Source organism: Candoia aspera, chromosome 1, assembly GCF_035149785.1.
Source record: "Candoia aspera isolate rCanAsp1 chromosome 1, rCanAsp1.hap2, whole genome shotgun sequence".
Lineage (NCBI taxonomy): Eukaryota > Metazoa > Chordata > Lepidosauria > Squamata > Boidae > Candoia > Candoia aspera.
Window position 1 is genome coordinate 235,854,428 of NC_086153.1, and position 15,841 is coordinate 235,870,268.

A 15,841-nucleotide genomic window follows, 5' to 3' on the forward strand; every position below is an offset into this window, starting at 1 on the left:
GAGCAGCGACGGCGAAGGGGCGATGATGCCGCCAGGGCATCGCTACGAACCTCGCGCGCAAGGCGGGAGTAGGAAACGCAGCAGCTCCGGCTTTGCATCCGCAACGAAGATCCTATAAAGCGCAGGCCAAGGAACCCCAATAATTCAAGAACAGCCCAAAGCCGGGGCGGGGGGAGAAACTCTGGGCAGCTCCTCTCCCTCCATTCATTGCCTGCCGAGGACGGATTATATTACCCTCGTTGTGGGGCGGGGATTCCGGGCTGCTTTTCAGCGCACAGCCTCAGGTAAACGGAGGTGTCGGCGAGGGAGAGAGCTGCGAATTCCCGCGCCGCTACCTCGCTCGCGGTCGTAGGGAGTCTCCTGCTGCCTGGATGCCTTTGTCCCTTCTCGCCAGGAGTTGGCTGGAGGCGGCCGAGCTCTTCTTGGGGGAGAGCATTAAGAGCCCCCACCCATTCCCGCATCCTCTGGGGGCAGCTCTTGGTAGCGTCTTCCCCCTCCTCCTCCTTGATTCGCCAGCCCTGTCGGCTGGACAGCGCCAAAACGAAGTTTGCGCGCCAGTCCGGAGACGCCAAAGTTGCCGCCGCCGCCGCTGCAGGTAACCGACAAGAAGCCGGCGGCCCGCGGGGAGAAAGCGTAGTTCTTGCCCGCGGGTCAAGATGAACTGCAAGGGGGCGACGCGGAGGCCGGGTTAGGGGCTGCCCCTCACGTCTGTCACCACCCTTCCTCTCCCATTCTTCCTCCCGCGGGAAGGACGGCTGAAGCGCCCGCAGCTCACCCCCCGGGGGCAGAGTGACCCCCCGGGAATGCTGCCTGGAGGATGCTGTGGTTCCCGGTGAAGAAGATCCGGAAGCAATTCAAGTTGCTGCTGCTGCTGGTGCTACTCACCTTCGCCGTGTGGTTCACCTACCTGCACATCAACCTGGTGCGCCAGGGCAAGGCGCTGCGCTTGCACTTCGCCTACGGCCGGGGTAAGCAAGTGGGCGGGCCCCTTTCCCCCACTTTAGATGCCTGGCTTTATTCCAAGTCTTTGGGAGCGGCACTCCACCTTGCTTGCTTGTATTTCCCCAACTCTCCAATCGGAAAATCCTTTACTTCCCTTCCCAACGTCTCTTTTGAATTTAAATATTGAGCCATCTGTACAACAGTTGCACAAAATTGTGCTCATCTTGCCTGGAGTGATTAATCTGGAATAATACCAGCTCTCTCGTCTAAAGCAACAGGGCAGGCATACTTGCAAAGCAAGGAAGGAAATGCTATAATAGGGTGCTTAAATGGATTCAGGGGTAGCAAATAAGGATTCTGAATATCAGCCACCTCTTGAGGTGGCTCATTTTTGTGTTTTGCATATTGTTCTTTCCTGTATTTTTCCTCTGATCCATTAACCAATTTGTATCTTTTATACCTTGAAGAGGAATATTCAGAGCATCCTAAATAGACTTCAGACCTGCTTCTCATGTCCGGGAATGCTGAGCATTTAACTTCTGAGGCTGCATAATTGTGTACATTCATACAGTGTGACTTGCAGGATCAGGCAGGGAATCACCTGTTTAGCATCTGGCATATTTGAGAACACAGACAGTCTGGTGTAATAGTTGAAGGCACTGGAGTAGGAGCTGGGAGACTATGAATTATTGTCATCTCTGAGGCATGACAGCCAGCTGGGTCACTTTGGGCCAGTCATTCTGTCTCAGTGCTAAGAAGGAAGGTACTGCAAAATTACTTCTGGAAAATGTTGCCAAGAAAACCACACAGACAACCGTGTAGTCAGCAGGGTTGACTTGAAAGACCAAAACTTGTATTTGGGAAACAGTTTGAGAAATGATGCAGCCAGTTGGTTTTGTTGGGGGAGGCTGGGATCTATGTTTTATTTTTTTAATGCTTGCATGATTGTAAGATGTCCTTTTTTCAAAACTTCTGAAGGTGTGTGCGTCAATGTATGGTGGTATTCATAACAATGGCCTATGATTACTTGAATTGATCTCACTGCAAGGGGGGCTGTCAGATCTTTATTTCTACCCACCTTGATCTGTTAAGGGGACATTCTCCCAGTTACTGAGAATCTCTCTCTTTTAATGATAACAGGAAGAGTGTTGAAGAACTCTGCAGTCCAACACTATGCAGGTTTATTCTGAAGTAATCCCCAAAGGTGTTCTGCTGGATTTTCTCCTACATAAGGGTAGTTGGGTTTGCAGCTTTCATTTCCCTGTTTCATCTGAGTTCAGAGGAGCCCACAGAAGAGCTTCTGTGCACTTAACTGGTTCCAGAACTGAGGTCAGGCACTTGGCTACAACTTCCAACAAGCTGTCTAAATCCTCCAGGTCTTTAGTCTTTGTGGCGAAATGTTTGTAACAGAAGCTCAATATTTCTTTAGAGCTGGACTGAGTAATGATTTCTGAATCCAGCACACAGAGCTCTACTGTATATCTTGGTGGTGGTGGTAGTGGGAAGGAATTCCAAAGCGCATGGAAACTCTAGCTCGCTCTATCCGAGTCAGTTGCTGAACTTCACACACAGGGCTGAGAAAAGAGGAGTGAAGTCATAATGTGTTCTTTATGACATTTGACTCTCAGGGGTGACAAAGGAAGGGCTTGATCTCACACAGATTGAGGAGGTAAGATGGGTGCTCCATCCTCCTGTGCTTCTACTTTGCTGAGCCATTTCATTTGTTAATTTTTTTAAAAAAAATTGGTCAAAACTTCTGGGAGAAATGTCAGAGAACAAAAAATAATGAAATAGGTTAGGGAAAATCCTTATGATTAATTCAAATGTTTAATTTTTAAAAATGTTTAAAACTTCTGGCTGCTGATCAGCTAGAGGATCTAGAGTTTTTTGGAAGGGCCTTGTACTCAATAAGAAAACCAAAGAAAGGTGCTTTAATTTTTAAAATGAAAACCAAGGTTTGTAAATTTCACTGAGTCTATGAGAGATGCTTTAAACTATATGACTGCACATTTGCTAAGCCATAATGTGTAGATGTCAGATAATGCACCTGCAACCAATTGTGATTTATTCAATAAATTATGGTTAAGCCATGGCTTAGTGTGATGTGTGAGTCTACTGCATCTGTAATTTACAAGCTCTTTGTTGTCTCTTTTAATCACAGGGCATTTGTTATATCTTAGCTAGAATTTAGTTTGGAGTCCTTTTTGCAACAGAAAAAAAATGTGTTAATGGACCTGCTTCTCACATCTAAGATCTTAGATGCTACAAAATTGCCTATACAGTATTATACAACAGAGGATGAAGGAAATAGATTTAAGAAAATTTTGGGACCTCAACATGAGTTCTTGTTCTTCCATTCAGCTGTATTTTTTAAAAAATAAATTGCTTTTTATTTTAGTTTTGTTTCAGGGAATAGAAGTATGGTTTGGTGGTATTGGATCTGGCTGTTTTCTTTTCTTCCAGTCTTTCAGTGTTCAGTAACTTGACTTACACCACTGTGATCCAAAATACATGTTTAGTTTAGTTTATTACAGTCATAGACCAGAACAGTTTAAAAAGCAAGATAATAATAAAATCAAAAAACAATGCATGATGTGCCTAAAATGGTATATGAAATATTTTAACATGAGCAAAATGAGATAATCAGACTCATCCCACTTGAAGCAGTCCTTTGCATTCCATCATAGCCCTGTGCAAAATCTGGCTGCTCTACCTGAGATCTTCACCTCCTGATCAGCCCGTAGAAGGTTGAAGTGTCATCCCTGGTCCTGCCCAGGTATTGTGTTATAAATGGGGAAATATACAGAGCCCAAATATCTCTATAAAAGAGTCAGTGCAGCAATACATAACCTATGGTCTCACTCTCCCCCTCACCACATGGGCAGAGATGGTGCTGTTCGGGTATAAAATCTGCCCACCCGAACAGCAGATGGAAGGGCAATGTGAATGCTCTTCTGATATCTTGGGATGCAATGTTAAACAAATAATGGATAGAAGCAACACTTACCTGGTGTTTCACTGGGGTGAAGTAAGATGGAGCTTGGCTGAAATCATTGTGCAGGTCAATATCTGTGGCATGCTGCTTGAAGAATGATTTGGCTTGTTCAAAACCCAAAGAGATCAGTGCATTAGGAAAGAGTTCACAGTACCTTAAGGTGGAACAAAGTGATTTCCACCAAGAAGATTGAAATTTAACTTGTAGGGTCAAACTGCTTGGTTTGAAAATTAATTTAAGCCATAGCTAACATGCACTATCTGCACTCAAGTTTTTATTAATGCCAATCCAGTCTTTCCCTAAAGGATTGAGTTTGGGACCCATCATGGTACCTGAAATATGTCCCTTAAGAAACCTGATTGAATGGCTTCTAATGGCTCTGTGCTCTTTTAGGCACATACTGGAAGCCGTAATATAGCTGTGTTATTTCTTTGGCTGAAACAGTTTTAGTCCACCTGGTATACAATATGTCAATTTTTGATATTTCTGTTTTTAAAAAACCTTTTGCAGAACCTATGACTTTCATAAAACTGCTTGCTCATAATAATCAAAGGAGAATTACATCTGAAGTTATACATTAATCAAAACTGAACTTGCTGTCTTCTCTGTCTTCAGATGAACTGAGGATATATGGTTATTTTACCAGGACTGTTTTTTTTTTAACATTGCAAACAGAGGCCTGTGTTTTATGGTAGAAGTTAAAAGATTTAAACACTGAGCCTATTCTTGATATAAATACTGGAGAGGAGGGTTGCCAGAATTCTCAGTAACTTTTTATTGGGTAGTCTAGTAGATCAAAGCTTATTGAATAAACATATGTGTATTGTGAATTTTTTTAAAAAAATGATTAACCATTAGGAATCATTTGGAAATCTTACTCCTTTACATGTGCATAACAAAATGTACATAGAACTACTATATTCAGGAAATAAGAGGACAAATATGATTCTGGAGCTAATACTATTATAATTACTTAACGCTATGTAACTTTTTAACGGTTCTGTGCTGCAATGGGTAGCTTGGTGGAGGCTTTGACTGGCACTTGGACATTGGGTTTGGTATACAAATAGCCTTGGCCAGCCTGGAGAATGACTTTTATTGCAGCGGACACAACTTTCTTGGTTCTGTGCAATCCTGCAGTAGCATTTGCTCCTATTAACTATCAGCCTAGGTTTAGAAGGCCCAGTAATTATTAGTTGCAGTCTTTCCTAGCTGGTCAGTTTTTCTGTCCCTTGTTCTTTGTCTTTTGGGGTCTGCAGGGTTCTAGCTTATTCCCAGTACTTTTTCAATTAAGAAGTGGGAATCTGTTACCTTCTAGATCAGTGTTTCTCAACCTTGGCAAAGTTGAAGGTGGGTGGACTTCAGTTCCCTGAATCTTCCAGCCAGCATGCTGGCTGGGGGATTCTGGGAGTTGAAGTTCACCCACTTTCAAGTTGCCATGGTTGAGAAACACTGTTCTAGATATTGCTGAACTAGAATTCTCAACCGACTTGACCATTGATGAGGAATGCCGGGAGCTGCATCTCAAGCACAGACTTGCTATCTCTGATTCATAGGAAGCCATTGGTCAGCTAAAGAATTGGATTTTGATATTAATATGCTGTTGACTCACAGGTACGTGAATTCAGTTCCAGAATGAAAAAGAGAGAGAATGAGCAGCTGAAACTTAAACATAGAGATTTTGTGGGTTGGGAAGCTGGCTGATCTGGAGAACATTGTACAAGCAGTTCTGGATGGGATGTTTCTTCCCTGAAGAATTAGGGGCACAGCTTGGGGTAATCCTGTATTCACTGCATCTTGGGAGGCACAGTTGGTAGCAGTGTCCTGGAGTGCTTTTAACAAGATCCATCTTATACAAAATCTCTGGTTTCATTTAATATGTAAGTTGAGTTATCAGTGCTTTATCTCAAGAATAGATAAATGCCACTGGCTTTATGTGGAGCTGTCTCTCAAGATAGCCTGGAAGCTTAAGCTAGTACAAAATGTGGTTGGCTGGATGCTGATATTGGCCAGAAAGTCTGCAGACACAATTCTATACTTGGGGCTACCACTGTTTTTCTAGGTCCAGTTCAAACTGCTGGTCTGAAACTTATAAGAACTTCACTGAAGGGCTTCCTTCAGATTAATATACTAGAGAAATGAACTTTTCAGCAAAGGCTATAAATCTGTTCCAATCTTTAGTTTCGGCATTTAGATAATACTTGAAGACCTTCTTCAGATTAGTTCTGTATGTTGAAATAATTGCTTTGGTCAATAATTTCTCAACATCTTTTCTAATATGTAAATTATTTGGGAAGGCATTCTTCTAAAAAGCTCCTTAAAATGAAAAACCCCAAGCAATAGTGTCAGAACATTGACTTCTGGTGCATCATCAGTATAGTACCTTGAGTAGATTACAAAATTCATGCCAACACTGTGAAATGTAGTATTTTCATTAGCTTTAGTCTGTTTCTAAGTAATCTTGGACTGCTATAGCCATACATAGAATGTACCCATTAGGTTGCAGTCTAAAATGCTTTAAATACATAGGAGTGTCTTCCATTATCATTGCAAAGGCATACAAAAAAGAAAAAAGATCTCTATGGAAAATGACTTTTGATAAAACTACCATGAAAATAGACTCTCTGATCAAGCTTCATCAAAATCACGTAATTTCTAAGACTGTATGTATACTCATGTTAAGACATTTGGTGAGATGATGAGTTAATAGAACTTGGTTTTTAAGCAAGGTGAAATTGGATGTTTTATTTTCCTAATATCCAAGTGCTTTAACTACTGATTTTAAAAGTTATTTTCTGCTTTGATATACCAAGTAACTGTTTATAGTAGCATTATGAAACTACTTCTACTGCTCAGTATGTGGAGAGTGATAGAAGGATGTAAGGTAGTAGAAAGTAGAAAAGAAAAGAAAAAAAAACACCTTTTCATAGAAACATCAAGGGCACATTTTTCCACTGTAGTGGATGAAGTATCTTCTTACTAGTTGCTTTTGGAACAGGTGTAAATGACTGCTTAGAACAGCATGCAACTGGAGTAAATATATCAGCTTAATCTATTTTGACAATTTTGTTACAGCTTGTAGCCTTATATTTCTGTTTTCTACTCTTTAGACTAGTAATTTAAGAATATGGGTCTAAAGCAGCCTTCCCCATCTGGTCCTTTTTCCATTTCCCAAAGGTGTCTGGGAACTCTATGAGTTGTAGTATCTAATATATATGGAGAACACTGGGTGTTATAAACAGAGATTGTGATTTATACCAGTATAAATACCCTTTTTGTACTGATGGCTGTCTAGGGGATTGCAGGTCAGAGGGGCATCTGTTATGGCTCCTAGATGGTGAGGTATTCCCACTTAAAGAGATCACTTTCTTTTCCCTCCAAGTTACTGTGAAAACCGTTGTGTACAGGCTGAAGATGGAACTGAAGACACAAGGAAAATGTGCAGTGTGCAGTTAAGACTAAAAATTGGTTTGGAACAATGAAAGTTGGTATTTTTGTTGTACTAGATCTTCCCATCTTTCCCCAATACTTCTGGGAGATAATTCTTCAGATTATTGTTGGTGCACTGAAACCTCATCCTCACCAAACTGAAGGACCTGCCTGGGCTATATCACTTGGCTGCTGGGAGTCTAGGGACTGATGTTCCTTCATACCAATAGTCCCCTATGAAGTGTTGCAATTCAGGTGCTGCTTTTACATCTCCATGTATTGGCTGGGTTTGCACATCAGGCTAAGCCATGCTGTGCCTTAATTCAGTTGTGGTTTAGTACGATGTATGAATCCACTTATAGAGGTTTATAAACTATAATTTATGACTTAGCACAGTGTGAAACACGGCCATTACTTTTATTTAAAAAAATCCTCAGTCACTTTTAAATATGGGTCCAGATAACAAGTTGCCTGCCTGCCTGTCTGCCTGCCTCTTTTGAGGAGAGATAGCCCCTAAGTCTTTGAATCATATTTGTGTGCACTTGGTTGTTGGTGAAAGTAGAAATCTGGGTTTACATATCACACCAATAGTTGTGTGAACCCAGACTTTTGCTCACTTTTGACTTAGTGTAATGTGCAGAAGCAACCACTGTCATTTGTAAACTATGGTTTATGGCCTACGTAAACTCAAATATATTTTATTCAGAAACCTATAGGTAAAGCATGGCCCAGCAAGAAATAACATTTTGATTTTGCTATCTGAAAGTTCAGCTCAGCACTTAAAAATGAGTAGGTGGAGGAGATACAAATGTATTACAGGAGTTTTGTACACTAACGGATCCTTGTGCCACAAAACCACACATCTATTGGAGGATATATCAGAATGTTCTCTGGAGGCTTGAGCTATTGAAACCACTCTTAACCTACCTGTCATGGTAGGTTGATTATGAACTACATAGGCTGATTTTGAGAAGAGGATGTGGATAACCAAGTTCTCATGATTGCATGTATACCCGTTGCATCCTGTTTTTCTGCCTGCAAGTATTCAGAGAAAACTTCTGACAGTATTTCTTATGACAAAGTGTTAGTAAGAACAGCAACTGTCATGTATTTTTACTCAAAGTGATACCTACCTCTGAATGGCAAATGATGAATAATGATTTCAGAATTGTACATAGTTCCAATATCATGCTTCCACTTCTGAGGTATGGCGAGTTAACGTCATTGTTACTCATAGTTAATGTTGTGATGCAGTTTTGCAGAAGTTCACCCTTGGAGATCTGTGATATAAGCTGGAGTACTAACAGATCAAATTTGCAAGGAACACAGACTTAAGAGAGTATATAAACATTTTATGAGGGCTGGAGAAGCAGTTTAGAGCTGAGACAAAATATTAAAAGACAGATACAGAATGTTTCTGACAGGTAAAGAAGTCCAATATATCAACTAAGAAGAACTGAATCACCATAAATGCCACATTTTCTCCAACTCTCACTAAAGAGAAATGGGCTGTAAGGGCTGGGAGTTATTAAATTGTTAGAAGAAAAAGTTAAATCAAGGTTGTTACTTAGAAAAGAACAAGATAGCAATGGGCTGCTAGTTTAAGTAACTGTTCTGTACTCTTCTTTCTTAGTGAGAAAGATAAGCTTCTGTTATAGAATTTTAAGGCTTTTGGTTGTCAAATGATGCAAAAAAAATTCTCTAGTAAATTCAGAAGGGGAAATTTGTGCAGTGATATAATATGGATAATATTTTATCAGAGCTGAATTCATAATATTATCTAATCAATAACTGAAGGGGTGGATGTTAATCACACATTTGCCCAATGTCTCAGTTTTTTTTAACAGGGAAATCATTAGCCTGATCAGTCTGTTATCTGCTGATTGTCCTTATGTTTAAATATGACTTACTGCTTTGTTCAGAAATAATTAATCACAGATCCTGCTTAGGATGTAACAGAAAGCTATAATTAAATGCAGCTTCCTAGTTTGTTTTGTCATATACGTGGAGGGGCAGGAAAGGAATTATGTGTAGGTAAATACAACTCATGTCCATCCTGCTTTATTATTCCTAGATTTGATCATCTGAAAGTGACATGTACGCTTAGCTGTGCTTGTGAGGAACTGGATTGCAAAGAAAGGGTAGTAAAGAAGACAAAAAAGGTCTTTGTTTCTTAAAATAAAACTCTGGAAATCAGAATGCTATTTTCTCGTTGAGAGGAAGATTTGAACTAAATGATTTATGCAGTTTCAGTGGCAAAAAAGAAAATGGGGACATAACTGAGACAGGTGTAATGGGAAAGCATTGACCTTCTCCTTGTCTCTCAGATCTGTAGGAAGGTTGATACAAGGTTGTGTAGAAACAGAAGCATGATACTTAAGAACTCTAAAAAAAGAAGATACATGGAATAAGCAGAGACAGGAGTAGAGCAGAGCAAAGAAAATATTATAACCCTATATAGTTTTTTTTTTTTTAAAAAGTGGTTCCCATGTTGTAGGTCAGTAAGTTTCAAAGCTGAACAAAATAAAAGTCTATTGAAAGCCTTGTGTGGGACAACTGATAATAAGTGAAAAAATTAAATGGAGTGATACTGAATATTTCCAGATTTGGATCACAGGTTTTACCTGCAATCACTTTTTACTGTCTGTGTCAGACCCATCAATTGTTTTGTCAGTGGCCATTATTTATAGCAATTTTCAAAATCTGCCCTCCCTACATTTTGTTTCACTATTCTCCTAATTCTCCCCCATTTAACAATATTTTTGTGTGTGTGCAGCATACCCCCTGCATCTGTTGATATGAACTATGTTTCAACAAAGCCTTAAGCAATATTAATTTTAAAACATTTAAGATATTACAATGTTTGTGTTTGCTGCAGCTTTTACAGAAACTACTACTATGGAATTTGTATTGTGAGCAGTACTGATTTTTTTGCTCCTGCTAATATAAATTTATAGCTACCAGATCTGGGTTACAAAAATGCCAATGACCATTAGATGGCAGTCAAGGGGTATAGAAAAATTAACTCCCTGATGCCATCTATACGTTGTTTGAATTTTTGCAAATATGGTAGTCCTATGCCAGGCCAGCTAATCTACACTGAAATTATTGATAACAATATTTGAACAGCATTCTAGGAGCAGGGTTTAGATTACTTTTTTTTCTCATCTGCCTCATTTCAGCCTAGAAAAAGAGGTTTATTTTATGCAATTTCTTTACCTCTACCCTTGCCAAGAAAGTGCAACTGTGATGATTAATGCAAAACGATTCCAGGTTTTTCTTGATCTCCTTTGATTGGTATCTATTAAGAAGGTGGGGAGGGAATGTCTAAGTGAATATTTCTAAACTTATTAGTGAGGAAGCTACATGAATGTCACAGCCATTGTTATTCTAAATGTTGGGGGTATCTAGAGCGATCTATAAACAGGTTGTCATTGGAAAGCTCATGAAAGAGAATTTGCAAATAAACAACAATAACAGCATGTTCAAAGATGTCATATACTGGATTTAATTCTAGAACAAAAGGAAAAAATAACACTACTGTAGAAATTGATATTTCTGTCTGGTGGGGTGAAAGAGAGAAAGTTTAAGTAATTTATTTTTCTTTTGATAACATTGCATTGTCTCTGAAATCATGCAGATTGAGCAGAGGTTTACCTTTCCATAAGCCACATGTTTACTTCCTTTGAAACTGTGTGTAGGGGAGGTCACCATGGAGATGCCAATCTGTGCTTTTTATTCAGTATAATTTTTGGTTCTAATAGAAAGTATGAAGAGTATTTTTGTATGCTACCTACAAGCATGCAAAGAAGAAACAGATGACTTTTGTTTCCTCTTGTTAAATAGATGAAGCAGGACTGAAGGTAAGAAATATGAGTCCTGTTTTGAAATAGGCAAAGAATATTTGGGAATATTTTGCTTCCTTCCTTTTTACATTTTGTGCTTTACAGAAATGATTGCTGCATCTTCAGTAAAATATGGAAACCAAGTCTTGAAATTCAATGTAGTAAAATTCTGTTTTCACTGAGACTCAGGATTTCAAAAAGAAGACCTATGAGTGCGGGTAGAGTTAGGGGCATTTTTTTTCCATGCCTGTATGAGACTCTTTTCAAGCTAAATTGTTTCTTCTGCTTTGGAAAAGAAACCAAAGGGTCATAAATAGAAGGAAGAGATGAGGCAGGAAAAGAAATTTATATAAAATGGATTAAGATAAGGGAAAACGAGTTTTAGATCAGTAGCAAAATCAGAGATGTAAACAGAAGGGCCCTTTTGGGATTGTGATTTATACAAATAAAAATATCTGTAGCAGTGATGATTGACAAATTATTCTATAGGCAGATCCAGAATAGCATCTGTTGTAGCTTGCTTGGATAGAGAGGTATTGTCACTCAAAAAGCTCATGCTCTCCTTCCATCTAAATGACTGTAAAAACAGTTCTATACAGGCTGAAGATTAAATTAATGAAAGGAGGAGAATACAATTTAAAAATGTTTGAATCCTGAAACTTGTTCCTTAACAGATTGAATTTTATGACTGAGGCAGGTTTGAAATCTGCTCCCATTTGATCCCCAAAGTTGACTCAATTTCAGCTTTAAGAGGCCAGTCTGAGGGGCAACAGTCTTGCAAAGTTCCATTTTTATAAGTAATTCATTGATTAACCATGATTTGTTGAGCAACCCACAATAATCTAGGTTTACATATCATGCTAAGCTATAAACCATGGTTAGCAAACCACAGAAGCTCAATTCTCATGCTAAGATAAAACCAAACTAAAAAAAGTAATTATGGCTTATATTTCATTTGCCTGGGGCAAGTAACAGGTAGTCAAGAATGAGGTATGAAGGTGTAGACTGTTTTCTTTCTCTCTAGTGGGCAGTACATTCTGAGCCTGCCCAGTATATTAAAGTCAGATCTATCAACTGTTGAACAGGATGTGATGTTTCTTTGTTCTTTAGATTTTTCAATTTTTTTTTCTTTCTGACTGAAAAATACCATTGAGATTGGTAGACACCCTAGTCCTACCTGGGAGGAGTACTGCAATGCAGCATTTTGGACATTGTGAATATGCACAGTTTTGTTTCGTGCTAAGAGTGAGAGGTGAACCTAATGGGTAGTCAGCATAGCAATGTGTTGCCTTGCCTTGCTAGAGGAGGTACAGTATGGCACTCTTGTCACCAGATGGGGAGATTAAGGCGCAACATCATGATTTCTCCAGGAGTGGTGCTGAACAAGAGCTGCTATTGCCAGATAATGCCAGATGGCATGGGAGTGGGGCACAGGATGAGAGAAGGCAAATGGAGCAAGAGAGGGCAACTTCTCCTGGGTCACTGGTAGACAGTATGATGCCCCCCTGATTACAATTTATTGCCACTAGCTTCCTCCTTGGAATGGATGGGAGTTGATGTCCAAAGCATCTGAAGAGTGCTAGATTATCTAAATCTACTTTGGTGTAAGTGAGACAGTTGTCTGGTTGTTGGAGGACTGATTGATTGAATGAGTGCCATCAAGTCAGTGTTGACTCTTGGTGACCACATAAATAGATCTTCTCCAGGATGATCTCTCCCCAACCTGGTCCTTCAGGTCTTCCAATGGTGTACCTATTGTTGTCATAATTGAGTCCATCCACCTTGCTACTGATCACCCTCTTCTTCACTTTTCTTCCACCTTTCCCAGCATTAGAGCCTTCTTGAGAGAGCTAGGTCTTCATGCTGGAGTCTTTCAAACAGTATATGCTTAGAAATCACAAGTGCACCTCCTGAGTTGTTGTTACTGTTTGTTTCAAGCTGACCTTGTGCTGGTGTCAGATGATGGAAAGCTACCCTTCCTCTGACCTCCAGCTGTGGAAGAAGATGTGGATGACCAGATGCTGATGACCATCTGCTGCAGCAACTGAGTAGCTTACTTGTACAGTTGTGGTTGGCAGGGAAATCAGTTATCAGCTAACTGGAGTAACAGAGGGAGACATATTTAAATCTGACATCTACTTAATTGACTGTAAGGAGGTAGTGGAGTGGAGAGAAAAATCTGAGCTAGTGTGTTAAAACCTTTCTTTCCTTCCCAGGCTGCAGAATAACTACTCTGGCAGTTTAACTGTTATTTTCAGTTTTTCTAAATATCCCTTCTCCACCCATTATGCACACTTGTGTCACTACTGAAACATACTTCTATTTCTGAAAATTAGTCTAGTGGGTTCCCAAGAGTCCAGGTCTTAAAAAGCTCACTCTGTAAACTATTTTCCCAGAAAAATATCTGGATGGCAACACAAATCTAATTGTCGCTATTGCTCATTGAAAAACAGGAGCACAGATGCTGGGGACTTTTTTTTTCCTTCAGGGAGTTGAGGAACGATCAAGTGGGGGATATTTGATGGTTGGGTAGAATGTGGCCAGAGGGAGAATGGGACAGAAATCACATGTGCTATCTCTCAGCAGTCGGAGCTAAATATTCAGAAGACAAATATAATTAATGTCTGGTTTGATTTAAAAATATTGAAATTATCCTTGTGAAAACATGTACAGGTTACAGGGTAGGATTTTTTATTCACTGAACATCCTAGAAGAAACTCATGACAAACCATTTTTGTACTGCTGCCAACAGAATTACATGGAGTGTCCACAAAATCACCTAGAGACACTGTTTTTCCCGTATTCCATGCACTCCTATATCAGCCATCTGTGGACTGTGTCAAGAAGAAAAACATTTTACTTTTTAGGCCATGTTGTTTGGAGAACATTCTTAGATAAGGGGAGCTTGCAAGCCACTGTTTTCGTTTAGGTAATATGTGACTATACAATACAAGAGATATAATCAGCCAGACAAGATTTTCTCCACATTCATGAGAACTAGAAACATACTGATCCTGGTTAGTTTGTGGTTTTCACGGGGCTCTTCTTGCAATTATGGTTTTGTTTTTTTAACTCTGCCAGCAATTCCCCTTTTTCTAACTATAGCATTAAAGTTGGATAACATATTGTTATTTCCCTGATGTAAAAAGTTGTTTTCAGATACTAGGATCTCATACTGAAAAGTCCTCTGTGAAACTGGGGAGAAATGGAGGTTGCCTTGGCCTGAGAGCTATGATTTCATATGACAGTGGTGAAGCATACTCTTTGCCTGCCCAACTTAAGTCCTTGAGAGACTTTTTTAAAAAAAAAGAGAAGAGTCCGGGAAAGACCTCTTGTCTTAAAATCATACCATTGAGTCCTTCTACTTCATCCAACCCACTCCCATCTCCCACTGTTGTCCTCATCAATCCCACCTTGAGCCAGGCAGAATTTCTTCCATCTGACCAACGGGGGAGGGCTAAGAAGAGCAGCTAGCTAGTGCCTTACCGCCTTCCTTGGTATTCCCACACCATTGTTTCTTTTCATAGTGAGGGAAAACTCGCTTAAAAACTGACTGGCCACTATGGGGGAAGCAGCAAAGCTGCCACTTGGTGTGACTGTGGAGCAGTGTTTTTCAACCTTGGCCACTTTAAGATGTATGGACTTCAACTCCCAGAATTCCCCAGCCAGTCTGGGAATTGAAGTCCACACATCTTAAGAGTTGCCAAGGTTGAAAAAACACTGCCGTAGAAGATACGGGGATGGTGGCAGAGGGCAATGGCATCCCCCAGCTGGCAGGAGAGAGGATACCCCAGGAGTTGGGAGTTGACGCAGAAATTCACCCTGTGGGTTACTGCCTGCCCACAGTTCCAAATACTTTAGAACTCTCTTCATTGTGTTTCTCCTAGACTAGCAGTGAGCAGCTTCTCAAGCCCTGGGGCAACTGGGCACTTCAGAAAATGTGAGAAGGTGGGAGATGGGAATGGTGGCAGTTGCAGTTGGCTAGTGTGGCACTTCAGCTCTCAGTACTTTTTAATATTTGTTTTTAGATACTTAAATCAAATGACACTGGGGTCAGCTATGGTAGACAAGTGCTTCATTATGCCTCATGCAAAGTATGTGTCTTATTGTGATCTAGACCCAGCAGATAACCATACTTTTAGGACAATTATTTTCAGTTTATTAGAATTAGCTTGTGAAGATAGCATGGAAAGATGGCAGCAAGATGGATGCCCTGTCAGTGGTGATATTAGGGCCAGGTACTGTAGTTAGAAATGCTGGTAAGGACATTGTAGAACAATCCTACTCTAGTTTCTAGATCAGTTGCAAGCAAGAACTAATGAGAACTTCCTTCCTGCACATTGCTTAAAAGGAAACCTAAGAGCCAAGGAGACAATGGATGAAAATCATCTCTAGGGAATGTGGGATGCATATTCTCACATTCCTTACATGACTGATGAGCTTCTTTGGCAAGGAGGCACGGTCTAATTTCTTCCCTGGTAATGGCTCACTTTGCTGATCTCAAATCAACCAAGTGGAGAATGTACAGAAAGGTTAATTACTTGTTAAATTGGCCAATTCTAAGCAGATGCACTTTATATGTGCTGAGGGTTTGGGCATGTGTTGTTTCTCCCATTGTCAGTGGAATTAT

At 40.1% G+C, this 15,841-nt stretch overlaps 1 protein-coding gene across 1 annotated transcript in view; it reads left to right on the forward strand.

The window, feature by feature from the left end:
• Positions 1–600: 600 nt before the first annotated feature.
• Positions 601–15,841, forward strand: part of B4GALNT4 (beta-1,4-N-acetyl-galactosaminyltransferase 4) — a 174,779-nt gene continuing 159,538 nt past the window's right edge. Inside the window, exon 1 of the mRNA XM_063289239.1 lies at positions 601–968. Within this exon, the coding sequence (XP_063145309.1) occupies positions 818–968 (151 nt within the window). The 5' untranslated portion in view covers positions 601–817. The remainder of the gene's footprint in view (positions 969–15,841) is intronic.